The sequence below is a fragment of the Sphaeramia orbicularis genome, chromosome 9 (assembly GCF_902148855.1).
Source record: "Sphaeramia orbicularis chromosome 9, fSphaOr1.1, whole genome shotgun sequence".
NCBI lineage: Eukaryota > Metazoa > Chordata > Actinopteri > Kurtiformes > Apogonidae > Sphaeramia > Sphaeramia orbicularis.
This window is the reverse complement of record NC_043965.1, coordinates 44,757,449-44,774,436: the sequence shown is the minus strand read 5'-3', so window position 1 is coordinate 44,774,436 and position 16,988 is coordinate 44,757,449. Positions and strand designations below refer to the sequence as shown.

Sequence of the window (16,988 nt, the reverse complement as noted above, 5' to 3'; positions counted from 1 at the left end):
CACAACAAACCCTCCCCTCACATGTATGGTAGTTTATTTTGGCATCGATCCAGCTGATGTCATCATGTCTATGCATGTGGTGATGTCAGCATATCAACTGCCTCTATATATGTGCCAAGTTTGAAGTAAGGTGAAACAAAATCGATGTTTTTTATAGACATTTGAAATGTCACCCATTATAAGTAAATGCGAGAGAAAAAAAGATATAAAAAAATTCATAAAAAATGTAAACTTTGACCTACAGCAAAATGATGACTTGATAACCTATAAATAATGACAAATCTAAGTTTTTCTTTTTGTTTTAGTATAAAAAAACCCCAATTAAATTATGAAAATATTTACATTTTACAAAAAAGTTGTGAATAACCTGAAAAAACTGAAATTTCATTTGAAAAATTAGTGCAATTTAACAATATTATGCCTCGACTTATTATTTATACATGTACATTACACACAATGTTACATAAACATTTGAATATTGTTAAAATTTTGGAGTTTGGAACTAAAATTTGAACAATTTCTACAATATTACATCTCTTATTTTATTAACACAACTACAGATCACAGTGGATCCATAAATTAAATGCACAAAACATTCAGTAACAGGCAGAATATTGTTCAAATTGCACATTTCAAGTTGTTCATCTTTGTTTTTATTTATGTCTTTATCTGCATTTTATTGTGAAAGAATAATTTTATAAATTTTAATATTTTCACAGTGTAATGTTTTTTTTTTCACTTAAATTTTTTCTACATAGTTTTTCACAAAAAAAAAAAAAAATTGTAGTTGTCATTATTTATGGGTTATTGTGTTGTTATTTTTACTTTAGGTCACATTGGTCTGTATGTGGAACCTGAACCAAAAGGATTTGGACAACCTGGACTGTTCAGGTTCATTTTTGCACTTTCATCCTGTGGGCCGGAATGGAACCTTTGGTGGGCCGAATTTGGCCCCCGGGCCGCATGTTTGACACCTGTGTATTATTACCTCCGCCAAGGAGGTTATGTTTTTGCCAGGGTTTGTTTGTTTGTCTGTTTGTTTGTCTGTCCGTTAGTGTGCAACATAACTCAAAAAGTTATGGACAGATTTGGATGAAATTTTCAGGGTTTGTTGGAAATGGGATAAGGAAGAAATGATTAAATTTTGGTGGTGATCGGGGGTGGGGGGGCCCACAGGGGGGCCACTGATCAGCCTTGGCGGAGGTCTGCGCTCTCCGAGTGTTTCTAGTTTTATTATTATTTTCCTGGTCTGGCCCAGTTCAGATCATATTGGACTGTATATGCCCCTGAACTAAACTGAGTTTGACACCCCTGCTCTACTCTAACCCATCCAATATGAGGAACACTACCATCAATATCCATCAGAAGCATCTCCAAACACTCATATTCACTGTATGTTTTTTCCGACCAGTGGTTTTGACAGGTGAATGTTTTAGAGACGGGACCCAGATGGTTTATAGCGCACACACTGGACCGTGGCTGGTGCTAATCTGTGCAGTGATGAGGACAAGGTCGCTGCTGGTCACACAGTCTTATGGGAAAGAGGCCATGAAATCACATTTTCACCAAAGTGGAAACTATTGAAGCCTAAAAACTGTTGTGCTCCGCAGTTCTTTCCACGACTGACTCAAACATTCTTGAAATATTAAAGATGACGTTAGCGCTAAAGTGCTTGTAATCTGTGGTACTGCGATGCTGATCAAAGCAGACGGTCTGGGTTTGGTTCGCTATTTCACAAAGATTTGTCATAAACAGGATAGGGATGCAACTGGGCCAACACTAAGCGCTTCAGGCGGAGAACATAAAAAAAACCAAAACACAAATTTTCCCCTCGTGTCCCTTTTAAAACAGATGCATTAAAAACACAATTAAGAGCACAGGCAAAGAAAGAACAGGCAATCTCATAAGGCTTTCATCAACCTTTTTAACCTTTGTCTTCTTTCATAAAGCAATCCTCTTAGTGTTTTAAAAAGAACACCGTCAAGACTGTTTGCAAATTACCATTACAATGACAAATATGCGTAAGAGACTTTTTCATATCAGAATCAAACGCTGATTAATGTTGGCGTCGTCCTTCCTTTCATCCCGTTTGTCAGAACCAAAATGCTTCCTCTCCTCCTCTCAGACAAAGCCAAGCTCTGTCAACAAGATGCCACCCATACACAGTTAAAATAATTATTATAAATAATGGAAAATAGATGGATGCACAATACAGCCTACCTCTATTAAGAATCTGATGTTTAATCTCAGTTTGAGTCACAAAACAATAATGTAAGATAAGTGACTACAGGTTATCGCTTATAATTTCTGACCACATGAGCCCAAGGTTATTATCGTTTATGAAAACTAACGAAATGACTAAAACTAGAATTGAAAAAAACATTTTTGTTAACTGAAATAAATAAAAACTGTAATTAAAAGAAAAAACAATAACTGAAACTATTGTGTGCTTCCAAAAGTAACTAAAATGTATAAAAATTATAGATAAAATTCCCTTTGTTTTTGTCTTTGTCAATGTCGGATTGATATGAAATCGATTTATTTTACTCAAGCAATGTTAGCTGGTGGCACCATATGGAACTTGAAGGTCTGTCACTTCTCGTCTACTTGGCAACATGGAGACTAAAATTCTGAGAAAGTAGCAGAGTCCTGTATGGGATTTATTTGAATACGACGGCAAGGAAGATAAAAGATATGAAAAAACTAGAACTAATACTAAAACTAAGCTTTACAAAAAAAAAAGAAAGAAAGAAAATGAATAAAAACTAGCAAACCTGCTCTAAAAACTAATAAAAACTAACTGAAATAGAGAAAAAAAAAAGTTAAAACTAAATAAAACTAAACTATAATGGAAAATCCAAAACTACTATAAACTTGAATGAGCCAGTTCCCAAATACTAGCACCACGCTACAACAGCCACTCAGAGAAATCTGCGGAGAAAGTCTGGACCCCAGTACCTAAAAGAAACAAATCCTGCAAGACGTTGTTGCGGTGTGAACTCCAAACAACACGCTCATGTTTGCTAATCTGGCTACAATGTAAAAAAATAAAAAACTGTAATATTCCGGCAGCCGGGGTGCCGAAAAAATACTGTTAAATAATGGAAAATAACCATCTCATAAAAATTCGGTAATTTTCCATAATTAAAATACAGTTTTTTGCCTTAACTTTATATGAGATTTTGCATATTTTTTGACTTTTTAATGTTTAATAAAGAAGATTTTCATGTATTAAAACAATCAAATAATCTATAAATATATATATATATATATATATATATATATATATATATATATATATATATATATATATATATATATATATATAAATAATTTTCAATGAGACTAAGTTGTACAATCCACTGATAAAACTGTATTTGGACAGTTTATCAGTGCTTATACATGTTATACATTCACAAAAACACATTTATTCAACATTTTTGTTGTGAAACCTCCCATAATTACACAAGATATTTGTCAATTAACAAACAAGTCTTGTTAAATTTACAGAACAAATACTTCTTTGATGGTTAATTGTCAGTAATTTTATCTCGTTTTATTATTATTTATTTATTTATTTATTTATTTATTTATTTATTTATTTATTTATTTCTTACAGTATTAAACTTTAAATTAACAGTTTAATCTCATGAATAGAAAAGAAATATCTGTGAAATTATGATAAATTTGCAAATGTGTTTTAACTGTGTTTTTCTGTGAAAAAACAACATTTTTTTTTATTGAAATTTTTTGGTTATTTACAGTTACAGTTTTTTCGTGTTATTTTACATTTGATATGTAAAATCACAGTCTACTTTTGTCATTTCATTGATATTTTCCTGTATCTTAAAAATACAGGACAAATCTGTAAAACAGTGAAAATTCTGTTAAATTACAGATTTTTTTTTACAGTGTAGTGTGTGATTCTGTCTGTTGAAAAACAAAGCCTTAGAAAGTGTTGAATTGCCTTCTGTTCTGGAGAGAATTAAACATGTGCGTGTGAGTTTCTCTGAAGATGATTCAGATGTGTCAGGGAGTGTTGGTGAAATTATTGGTCATCTTGCACTCCTACAGCAGAGCATTTAACCTCAACCTGTTTTGTGTTACTTAGGTTTAATGCTGTACACTAAGAAAACTACAAAAAAGCACTCGGAGAGTGCAGACCTCCACCAGGGCAGATCAGCCCCCCTCCAATCACCACCAAAATTTAATCATGAGTTCCTTGTGCCAGTATCAATATTTCCTGATTTTTTTTTTTCAAATCCGTCCATAACTTTTGAGTTATCTTGCTAACAAACAAACAAACAAACAAACAAACAAACAAACAAACAAACAAACAAACAAACAAACAAACAGACAAACCCAGATGAAAACAAAACCTCCGTCGTTCCTTGGCAGAGGTAACAGTGTGATAGATTCTGTACTCAATCATGCATAGACTATTATCCAACTGGAAGCAAAGAAAGATTATTATTACGAGAGGTTGGTTTTTGGAGATGGCTGTGGCTCAGGAAGTAGCACAGGCCATCCAGTATCCGAAGGGTTGACGGTTCGAATCCCGCTCTGTCATGTTCACCCACATTGCGTGCCTCCCACCAATACGTATGAATGTCCTACCACCACTGGTGGAGCAGCCCTTTGGTGCAGATTGGCAGCCATGCTTCCATCACTCTGCCTCAGGCTAGAAATGTAGTCTACCACCACCTGACTGACAATGAATAATGGATCTAAAATGTGAAGTGCTTTGGGTGCCTTTAAATGTGCTATAGATTTTTTTTTTTTTTTTAATAATCTGCATCACGCTGGCTCTTGGCCTTTGTCATGATTGGAAATGAGAATTGGTTCTCCTGTTTAAATAAAGATTAACTAAATAAATTATCTATATTACAATACTGGAAGGTAAGTCTGTATGTGTGTGTGTGTGTGTGTGTGTGTGTGTGTGTGTGTATCTGCACAGTTCTGATAAATTGAGACATTTTTAACTGACCAGTTTGGTTCCTACAGTTGAGGACTAGTCCCATCTCCACATTAAATATCTCAGCAAGTTGATAGGACCAATATTATGGGAGATATTAGTCATTTTGGAGTATAACAGTCTTACAATCAAGTTGCTCAGTTGACCAGAAGCGCAGTACCACGCTGCATGATGTGAAATAAAGTTAAAAACAGGAAAAATGCATTCACTAACTTCAGTCCCTAGATATCGGTATTAATATGATCCGTGGTTCCCCTCAGGTCAGCACACTCGTTAAATATATTCTGCATAAAATCATCCGGAGTCTCCTGAGTTCCTCTTTCTTCATTGCTTTTCTACTTCCACTCACAAAAAAATCTCCACCAAGACGATTCCTCCCGTGGCATACATATCACACATATTGACACGTTATTTTTGATGATTTACAAACCCAACTGGTGTCAATGCTGAGAAACAATGCAGAAAAACTCCAACACATGTATCTATTATCCATCATAATGCTGATCTTTGACCTGATTCCACAAAAATAGAATCAGTTCACCCTTCGGTCTAAGTGAACTTCTGCAGCAGATCTGAAGACATGAGGCCCAGCTTTGAATTAAAACATAAAGGGGGATGGACGCACTGACAGGTCTTCATGGATGGATCTGAAAACATTTTGAACTATGGCCACGACTGCATTACACTGCATACGATGGAGGCTCGTGTTAGGACCTAAGCAACCGCTGGTGACCAAAACCATCTACTGATCTAAAATGTGCAATAACGTTTCTACTACTAATCCCATCAATACATGTAAGTAATTCAGGTAAAATGCAGTTTCTCAGCTTTTCATTGTCATCAGATATGACCCATTTGGATGTTTAGAGGCTCTGTAGTGAACAATGCAAACACCTATGTAGTTTGATGAATGGCAAACGATTGTAGATGCTTGTTCTCATGTTCAGTAAATGATATATTTTGCTGAAAAAGTCACTTTTTCCTCAGTTTTCTCTGTTTTGATAAATACTAACCTTTGAATTTACTCTCAGATTGTATGAGCAGCTACATCAGGGGTGTCAAACTCATTTTAGTTCAGGGGCCACGTACAGCCTTATATGATCTAAAGTGGGCCGTACCAGTAAAATAATATAAATTATAGGATAAGAACTTCTAAGTAATGTCAATTCCAAAGTTTTCTCTATGTTTTAAGTGAAAAAAGTAAAATTCTGCAATGAAAATGTTTACATCTACGAACTGTGTTTGAACATAACATGAACAAATATGAACAACCTGAAAATGTTTAATAAAAATAAGTGCAATTTTAACAATATTATACCTTAGTTTATCATTTATACATGTGCATCACAACTTACAGATCACAGTGGATCTACAAATACATAAAACATTTAATAATATTCAGAATATTGTTACAATTCCACATACTTCTCTTAAGACATTTCAGGTTGTTCACATTTTTTGTAAAAGGCTACTCTGTAAATGTAAACATTTTTGTGTAATTTTACTTTTTTTCACACTAAAACAAAGAGAGTTGTTCATTATTTATGGGTAGTTATGATAGTTTCTACTGGTCTGATCCACTTTAGATTAAATTGACCTAAAATGATTTTAACATCACTGATTGTTAATTTCTTCAGTGTAATTTTTGCATTTCACAAATTCATCCCAGGGGCCGGACTGGACCCTTTGGCGGGCTGGTTTTGGCCCCTCGGCCACATGTTTGACACCTGTGATCTACATGGTCAGTAAATGGCTTACAAGAAAATACCAGATTTTAGCTGAAAAATGCTAAATATTAAGTGTAATATTATAATAAATAGTTATATATCTCTTAGGAAACGTTCAGTGCAGAGGAAAAAAATCAGTAGGAAGTTGGCGCTAAGTTGTAGGTCTTTCTGGGCAGTGATTATGCACTTTTAATTTGCACGTCATCAGTTTTCGCGGTGTTCTGCTGTTTGTGCTATGTCAAGTGTCGGGACATCTTGTCCACAGTTTTCCTGACAGGGAACAGTTTTGCTGTGCTGGGTGTGTTTTGTGCAAATGTTAGCACTTCTCTGCAACCTCAGATCAAAATGCATCAAATGTTCATATGTGGCAGGAAGGAAACTCTCACATCTGAGCTGTGAAATAAAGCAAATCTAGCATGTTTCATGTCTGATGTTGTGAGCACTGGCTGACCTTGGACGCCGTTTTCCGCTGAGGCCTTCTTTTCTGTGACTTATTCTTGTTAGTGTGAAATGGTCTCTCGTACTGCGAGGCTGAATTTTTGTTATCTAACGCTGTCTACTCACCATGACACCTGCGTAAAACCTCCACCGCCTGAATTATCCTAACAAGCTGTGTCCATAATGGGGATGAAAAAGTATTTTCAACTTCAAACTAGTATTTCTTAAAATGGACGCTGCACTGCTCATGAAATATCACCTATAGAGCTTCTGTTTAATGAGGCAGGCATGAAAACTGCCAAGAAACCAAGTGTAATTACAACTGTTGTGCATTTTTAGCCCTGTTTTTGACAGTTTTGTCTTTTTTCATTAACTACATCTCTTCTTAAAACCCACCTATTCTCCTTGGCCTTTTAACAGTCATGCAATGCTGGGATTTTGTTTCTGTTTTAATATTTTAACTTGTTTTATTTTGTTTTAATAATGTTTTGTTTTAATACTTTTATTAACTTTTATTGTGCTTTTAGTCTTCTGTAATGCACTTTGGTCCACTGTGGTTGTTTTAACCCTTTCATGCATTGTGGTCACTACAGTGGACAGCTATTTTACAGCTGTTCTCTTGTATATTCATGGGTTTTATTGTTTTAGTTCTGTATCAGCCAACACAGTGGACACCTATGCATCATCCCATACACTGACATTCATACCATTACTGTTTGTTTGTATTTATTTATTTATTTATTTATTTTTTATTTTGAACATGCAAAGAAAAATAAGACAAAACAAAGCAAATTAAGACATAACAAAATAACATTTAAATGGACAGAATCTATCTTCAAGTGCATACAAGTCTGAGTATTGCATGGTCGAAAAGGAGTAGGAAGAAGTATAAACTTATCTAATCCTACCCCTCAGTGCTTTTACACCTTTATCATTAACTTAATACAACAATCCACCTATACTATTTCCCTAATTTTAGCATCAAACCACAACAATCCACAATACAGTAACTGAATTATCCACAACAGTATGTTCATGTCAGTACAGTCAGACAAACAGACTCAACAAATCAAACATTTTCTTCAATAATTACAGCAGATTTATCAGTACAACTGTAACTTTGCAGTAACATTTTTGATTGTAAATCAATTGCTTGTTATTGTTATTAGATTGTAATTAACTTAAACTAAAAGTTGTTGGTTTTTTTGTTGCATATTATCTCCATAAAATGAGTTATAACTAATACTAGAGTATGTTCAAATCTGAAAAACATCAGATTAGCAGCATTAAAAAATGTATTTCATAGTTTTCATACAGTAAATTAGTAAATACATGTTTCATTGCTTTAAAAATTAAATGCATGATGTCAAGCTGAGTGGACATTTTTGTAACTCCATTAAAATAGTCGCATTGTTTTTTTCATGCTTAAAGAGGAATAAAAACACTCAGGTAAATTCATGTATGAAATGGTTTAAGTGTTTTCTAAATAAACTTGGATTGGATTGGAATTTTGGACACATGAGAGCCTAATCAGATTTGGAATGGCAGCCAGGTTTGGTTCACTCACTGTGCAGTTCAGATCTAGGATTGAAAAACTGGTAAAAAAAAAAAACAAAAAAAAAAAAACAAAAAAACACAATGAAAGTAATAGGAAACAAAGATTACCAGTCCTTCCAATCAATATATGAACAGATAGTTGTTCTTTAGGCTCACAGAATCGTTACAGACCCATCCCATATCCTCCACCTGGAATATGAGCTGTTACCCTCAGGGAGACGCCGTAGAACAAGCAGGTACAAAACCAACCGTTACAAACACTCTTTACTCCCAACATCCATAGCACTGTTAAATAAGAAACCGGATTTGATCAATGGGCCCTGAGTCCTCTGTCTTTTATTCAACCTTGCTTAAGGTCAGGCTTTTAAATGACCCTTATTCTTTTTTTTTTTTAACATATCTTTATTCAGGTTTTTACACATTACATGTATTTACCTCCTCCAAGTGAAACGGTGGAGGTTATGTTTTCATCTGGGTTTGTCTGTCTGTCTGTCTGTTAGCAAGATAACTCAAAAAGTTATGGATGGATTTTCATGAAATTTTCAGGAAATGTTGATACTAGCACAAGGAACAAATGATTAAATTTTGGTGGTTATTGGGGTGGGGGGTGGGGGGGGGGGCTGTTGTTTGCTTTGTCTTATTGTTTACTTAATTGTGTATTCATTTGTGTTGTCTTCAAGGATTTATGTATGTATGTTAGGGATGCACTGATTTCGATACCAGTATTGGGCATCGGCTCCGATACTCAGTGTGCGTACTCGTATTTGTACTCCTAAAAGTAATCCGATACAACTGCACTGATACCACTTAAGGCCGTGTAACATTCACAGTTCAGTGCAGCAGGTACACGGCGGTGGAATAATGTGTGGGGAGTGTGAAGAGTGTGGAGATTTTTCAAAATAAATGACGGTGATAAAAGTAACGCTGACTGCAAGTAACGTTAAAGACACAGACAGATACAGTTCTGTCCGTCCTCTGCGTACATTCCATCCATTTTCCAGGTGCTGGCGGATGCGTACCCAGAAGGAGAATACCAGCGGGAACTGTGGAGGTAGAGGATCTGTTCAAAGAGCGACTGCGTGAGTTAGAAAAAAACTACTGACAGATTCAGGACAACTACCCAGGGCTGGGCCGGTTTCCATCCTACTGATAATACTATGGAGGTACAGAGCAGTGCGGACTGCCACCAGCGGAGGTGAAAACGAAACTTATCACTCATTTCTCTTTTCTCTTCCTGCTGAAACTAAGCTTTTAAACCTTACCAGTGAAAACACTGCAATATTAGTATCACATTAGTGTAACCTCTGTCATTTCCATGTTTGTTATTACTGACTTTCTTCTTCTTCTCAAAAAACTTTCCTCTTCTTCGGGGTATTTGTCCAGTATGGTTAATTCAGAGCGGCGCCCCCTGGTGGATTAATTGAGAAACGCTCATTCCAACACATTAAATGTCAGTAGCAGCACTTTGTTCCAGTCAGACTAATGACAACGACAATAAAGCACATTTACAAAAGGAACTAAGAACTGGAATGGGATTATTAAATACTCATATCGGTACTCGGTATCGGCAAGTACTCAAATGTAAGTACTCGTACTCGGCCTGGAAAAAAGTGGTACTGGTGCATCCCTAATGTATGTACTTATTTATTTATTTTATTTTACTTTCTGATATGTCCATATGGCTGTGTATGTATGTGTATTCAAGGATGATAAGTGAGGTTAATTACTTCCAAAAGATCCAAGGAACTTGATTTTTTTATGTTGATAGAAAGTTAAAGGATAGACTGTTGTCTGATGTCCATGATTTCTTACTATCTGTTGCTTATTTCTAAAGACTAAGTAAGACTACTTTGTTTTGTTGCATATTCGAAATAAACTAAACTATACTTAAAAAAAAAAAAAAGAAAAAAAAAAGCCTGAGTTCTTAAAAACTGGCCTTTCCGCCCAGTTTAATCATTCATTTGCAGGATTTTAACCAATTTCTCAGCCTTTTCATCTGTTGAAATCCGCTCTAACCACACCTGTCTTCACCTCATCCTCTGAGTTATGCTAACAACAGCCCAAAATTAGCCTAAATCAGCTAGTGTTCAGGTAATAAAATGATATAAAAAAAACAAAACAAAACAATTTAGGGAAAAAAAGAGTGATGGGACAAATGGATTACATTAAAAACGATTCCTTGCAGAATAATCCATCCATTGCGTTCCTATTCACACGGCGCCAAAGACAAAGATGTGGGATTGGATTTGTTAAAGAAAGGTGAAGCAGCTTAGCCCTGGCTCATTCACTGCACAACAGATAAACTGAGATCATCCAGCAGCATCCAGACACCACTAATCCCAGCTCAGCTCAGACAGAGCATTCGGGAAAGTGCTATTGTGCAGTGAGAGCCATTAAACTCCTTGTCAAATGTAGTGCAGCTCATGATCGGTGATAGAACGTGAAGTGCGCACACGGGCGGTTGTACCTTGGCTGCAGTCCACACGCGTGTCTGCGATGCTGGCTGTGATAGGTGTGATTTATGGAGACTTAAGTGCGAGGTGTAAAAAAAACAAAAAAATGATGAAGGCAAAAAAAAAACCCAGATAAACGGCAAAGAAAGACAGAGACAAATGGAGCTGGAGAATGTGCTCGTGTTGGTGCAGACTGGAGGTATAAGGAGAAAGGTCACACATTTGGACCTCTACACACAACGCATCATGGATTAAAATGAGAAATATCTACTCATGACTGAAAGCAGATCATACATGCCAACTTTATAAGACTATCTCTGGAGGTCAGTAAGTGGGCGACACAAGCGCATCTGCTACCAGCGAACATTAGTCATCCTGCAGCCTTTGGACGCAGAACACTCTGATCCCGACACTCATGACATCACGACCTTTCATGGCATGACTCATACGTTTCACGCTAAATGTCATCATTAGAACAAGTTGCAAGACAGTTTAGAGCAGAGGACTCAAACATGCGGCCCGGGGGCCAAGTCCAGCCCGCCAAAGGGTCCAGTCTGGCCCCTGGGATGAATTTGGGAAATCGGCTAAAATTTGTTTAGAGGTCTTATTTCTGTCTTTGTGCATAAGAAATCAATAGAAGTGAATCCCCAAAGGAACTTTGTGTTGGTAAATGCAAGTTATGCAAATTGACAGGATTTCAGTTCTGTTGCAACATGTTGATGGTCATATGAACTATGTTTTCAGCTCAAAAATGTCCAATTTCATCACAATTAATGCTATATTTTCATGTCACAAATGGCCAAGTTATATTTGAACTGAATTCACCTGAAAAACCAATATTCTATTCTTTTAGATTCCCCAGTTTTTCTTACAAGATTCTATCCTACATATGGTGCTGGAGTATGGTGCTGATCCATCCTGCTTATGTTACACCAATACATACATTAAGAATGTCACACGTCACTTTTGAAATCAACAGTTTTCTAATAATAAGCATTTTTATAAAGAAATAACAATTCTATATTGTTATTTACTCTTTAGTATGATGATAAACTATACAATAAATAATTCTGATCCTAGTTTTTGCACAGGGATCATTTGTGGAAACGGTGACATGGCTGCCGAGCATCAGTATGATGGGATCTGTAACAACCATGTCACATCCGTCCACTGCCACATTTTGTGTTTTTGTGTCAGCTGTTATTGTTTTAGATCCACAATACTAACATTTATGAATAAGAGGAGAATTAGCAATAGTAAGTATATAAGTTTATTACTAATAAAGTACTGGTACTGACCAGAGCATCATGGGTAATGTCACGTCCATCCACCAGCAAAAGTTTTCACATACACATGCTATTCAAAATCCAATATTTCTGAAAATATAGCTTCCACTGTCAAATAATATCAGTAGTCTGTGCACAAATGTATTAGCATTATTTCAACACAGTTCTATGCATTTCTTACAACTTTTTTTTTTTTTGACAAAAATGGACACTCATTTGACCCCCTAAGTAAATTTCACCCGAAATGCAAAAATTAAACTGAAGATATTAATCATTTTAGTTCAGGTTCCACGTATTGACCAATTTACTCTCAAGTGGGTTGGATCAGTCAAATACTATCATAAAAACCTATAAATACTCACAACTCCAAATTTTTCTCTTTGTAAATATAAACATTTTCATGTCATTTTACTGTATTTACACTAAAACACATTATCATTTCACAAAAATGTGAATAACCTGAACAAATATGAACATTTTGAAATGTCTGAAGTGCGAGTTTACAAATATTCTGCCTGTTATTAAATGTTTGGTGTATTTGTAGATCCACTGTGATCTGTAAATTGTAATTTACATATTATAAATGATAAACTGAGACATTATGTTGTTGAAATTGCTCTTAGTTTTCTTACGAAATTTCAGTTTGTTCATGTTATTTATATTGTTTAAAATTACAGTTGGTAAATGTAAACATTTTCATTGCATAATTTTACTTTTTTTGTTCTAAAACATAGAGGATAGTATGGAGTTGACATTATTTAGGTATTATTATGTTATTATTTTACTGGTCCAGCCCACTTCAGATCAAATTTGGCTTAATGTGGCCCCTGAACTAAAATAAGTTTGACACCCCTGGTTTAGAGAGTTTAGTTGGCAATAAAAGATTCTATAGATGATCATGCCTTCACAATAATACGCACAAAATCCAGCTGAATAAGCAGAAAATACACAATAAAAGCACAAGTCAAACAAGTACATTTAACCCTTAAAGTCCCAAACATCCACCATCGACCAAAACCATCTATTTTTGATCCACTAACCCTATCAGTGCATGTAAATAATTGGTGTAAAATACAGTTTGTGACCCATTTGGACATTTGCGGAAACACCGTCATCTTCTACAACATTGATTCACCAGTAAAACCCATGGAGTTGGATCAATGACAGTGAATGGAGACACTTAGTTTATATTCAATTAATGATATATTTTACTGAAAAAGTCACCTTTTCTTCAGCTTTTTTCTGTTTTGATATAATAACCTTTGACTTTACGCTGAGCTTTTATGAACATCTACATCACAGGTGTCAAACATGCGGCCCGGGGGCCAAATCCAGCCCACCAAAGGTTCCATTCCGGCCCTGCAGGATGAAAGTACAAAAATTAACCTGAACAGTCCAGGTTGTCCAAATCATTGTGGCTCAGGTTCCACATACAGACCAATGTGATCTACAGTAAAAATAACAACACAATAACCCATAAATAATGACAACTACAAATTTTCTTTCTGAAAAATTATGTGGAAAAAATTTAAGTGAAAAAAATAACATTACACTGTGAAAATATTTACATTTACTAAACTATTCTTTCTCAATAAAATGCAAATAAATACATAAATAAAAACAAAGATGAACAACCTGAAATGTGCAATTTTAACAATATTCTGCCTGTTACTAAATGTTTATGTAACATTGTGTGTAATGTACATGTATAAATAATAAGTCAAGGCATAATATTGTTAAAACTGCACTAATTTTTCAAATGAAATTTCAATTTTTTCAGGTTATTCACATCTTTTTGGAAAATGGAAATATTGTCATAATTTAATTGGGGGTTTTTTGTACTAAAACAAAAGGAAAAACTTGGACTTGTCATTATTTATAGGTTATTGAGTCATTATTTTACTGGTCTGGCCCACTTGAGATCAAATTTTGCTAAATATGGCCCCTGAACTAAAATGAGTTTGACACCCTTGATCTACATGATCAGTCAATTAAACATAGGAAAATGCATGATCTTCACTGGAAAAAAAATGCTAAATTCAGAGGATAATATTATAATATATGGTGATAAATCACTTAGGAAAGGTTAAATAGAGAGAAAAATTCATTCACTGGGTCTTTAGGGGTTAAAGCCTTTCCTGAAGTAGAGTGTTGCTTAAAGATGTGATCATCATGTTAATGGGATATAAGTGAAACAGACTGTGTGCATTAATACAAATTACACTTGATTAACACAATATAATAAACAATTCAATCATTTTTAACAAATGGCAACCAGATAAACAGTAATATAAATAGCAGATACTGTTTGATTCTCGAATGTTCTGCTTGTCTTCTGCACTTTTTTTTCTCGCTATTTTGCTGCTATAGACACTATAATGTCCCCTCTGTGTTATCAATAAAGTCATATCTTATCTAAAGGTAATGCATGGTGTCAACTAGTCAGAAAGCACAAGGATTTAACTGTTAATTTATGCATGATAAATCCATGCGTGTTTGATTTCTACATTGCACCAAATTCTTTAATAGGAGTTTGCATTAAAATATATATTAGAAAGTTGTTCTCTAACTGATTTGCAGGGTGACATATAAAAGCCTGGATAAAGGTTTGTTCAGATACATGAGTAATAATGCATCTGGACATATTTGCAGATTAATACAAGATATTTATACAGATTTAACCATATAAAATGAGGTATATGAATGTTTGCAGATTAATATATGATATTTAACCATATAAATGAGCTATATGAATGTTTGCATGATTAATAGAAGATATTTACCTATATAAAATGAGTTATATGAATGTTTGCAGATTAATACATGACATTTACACAGATTTACCCATATAAAATGAGTTATATGAATGTTTGCAGATTAATACATGATATTTAACCATATAAATTGAGTTATATGACTGTTTGCATGATTAATACATGGTAATTACACAGATTTAACCACATAAAATGAGTTATATGAATGTTTGCAGATTAATATATGATATTTAACCATATAAAATGAGTTATATGACTGTTTGCATGATTAATACAAGATATTTACCTATATAAAATGAGTTATATGAATGTTTGCATGATTAATACATAGTAATTACACAGATTTAACCATATAAAATGAGTTATATGAACGTTTGGAGATTAATACATGATATTTACCTGTATAAAATGAGATATAGGAATGTTTGCATTTAGAGTGAACTTTAATAAACAGCTATGAAACCTGCAGTAAAACTAAAGTCACGAACAAAGCCAAGGGAGTGCAGAAGCTCCACGCAGGAAAACCATCTTCATCTAATAAAAAATAATAAAAATAGAAAATCACTATTGGAAACAGATGGACAAATGGGAGTTTTTCCGTGAGAATGCATTTATATTTGTCATTTCTTTGCCTTTGAGTACCGGCTGGAGCAGCTTTCACGCGTCCTCCGTGCGCTCCTCCGGTGGCTCCATCCGTGAGCCACCGGAGCGCAGGAGGACACCGGCGATCCGCACCGCACACTCGGGCACACTCACCGAACTTTTGCGGCCACGGAAGATATCGCATCACTCCTCAGATTCTTCCTTTTGGACACCGCAGTTCCCATGCTGAAGTGGAAACGACCCAGGAGAGAAAACCGACCAGACCATTCCACAGACTGACGCAAAAAACACGGGAGAATTCATCAAACGGGGAAAGAAAAGCATCCGTATTCCACCGGTGTCACGACTTTACTCATTTACATTGTGATCGTCATTGTTTTTCTTTTTTGGAAGAAGGGGGGAAGGGGGTTGGGGTGTTTTAAATGAATGTTGTAGAAAGCGGCAGGGCGCAGCGGTGCTTCTGCTGCGGAGGAACCGGAGTGCGGTCGGTGTACTGCGCCGCTCCGCTTCCCTTCCCTTCGCTCCTCTCTCCTTCATCCGACTGAAGCTTCCAGGAAGGAAACTGAGACCATATAAGGAGGACCAGCCTAGGACCAGCCTCCTGCACGGCTGGGACAGGTCTGGGGGGTGGGCGCACTGCTTCAGTACAGGTGCGTAAAAAGGTGTGGAAACTACATCCAACAGGTAAGAATGACACTGAAGAGCTGAGAAGAAGAGTTTACAGGAAAAAAAAGAGGAAACCGGTTGCCTTAAAAAAAAAAAAGTAAGTAATGAGTAATGAAAATTTAAGTGTATTAACCCTTTCATGCATAGTGGTCACCATGGCCGCTGATCAGGGGTGTTAACCTACACAGCTGTGGGGGGGCCTAAGGGAGAGGGGGGCCCATGGGAAGTTAAGTTTTATTTATTTATTTATTTTTTTTGTGCTTTATTTTTTATTGTTTTAACCCTTTCATACATGAATTGTGAGAACCTTAATCAAGATTTATTTTCTTGAGTGTTTTTATTCCTCTTTAGGCATGAAAAAAACAATGCGATTGAAAATTTTGTTATGAATCTATTTTTCATGGAGATCCAAAAATGTCCATGCAGTTTGACACCATGCATTTGATTTTTGAAGCAAAAAAACACGTATTTATTGATACATCACTTGAAAACTATGAAATAATACCCCA

The 16,988-nt window shown here is 35.4% G+C and overlaps 1 protein-coding gene across 1 annotated transcript in view; it reads right to left on the bottom strand.

The window, feature by feature from the left end:
- Positions 1-16,191, bottom strand: part of nsmfb (NMDA receptor synaptonuclear signaling and neuronal migration factor b) — a 159,302-nt gene extending 143,111 nt beyond the window's left edge. Inside the window, exon 1 of the mRNA XM_030144610.1 lies at positions 15,967-16,191. Within this exon, the coding sequence (XP_030000470.1) occupies positions 15,967-16,037 (71 nt within the window). The 5' untranslated portion in view covers positions 16,038-16,191. The remainder of the gene's footprint in view (positions 1-15,966) is intronic.
- Positions 16,192-16,988: the final 797 nt, after the last annotated feature.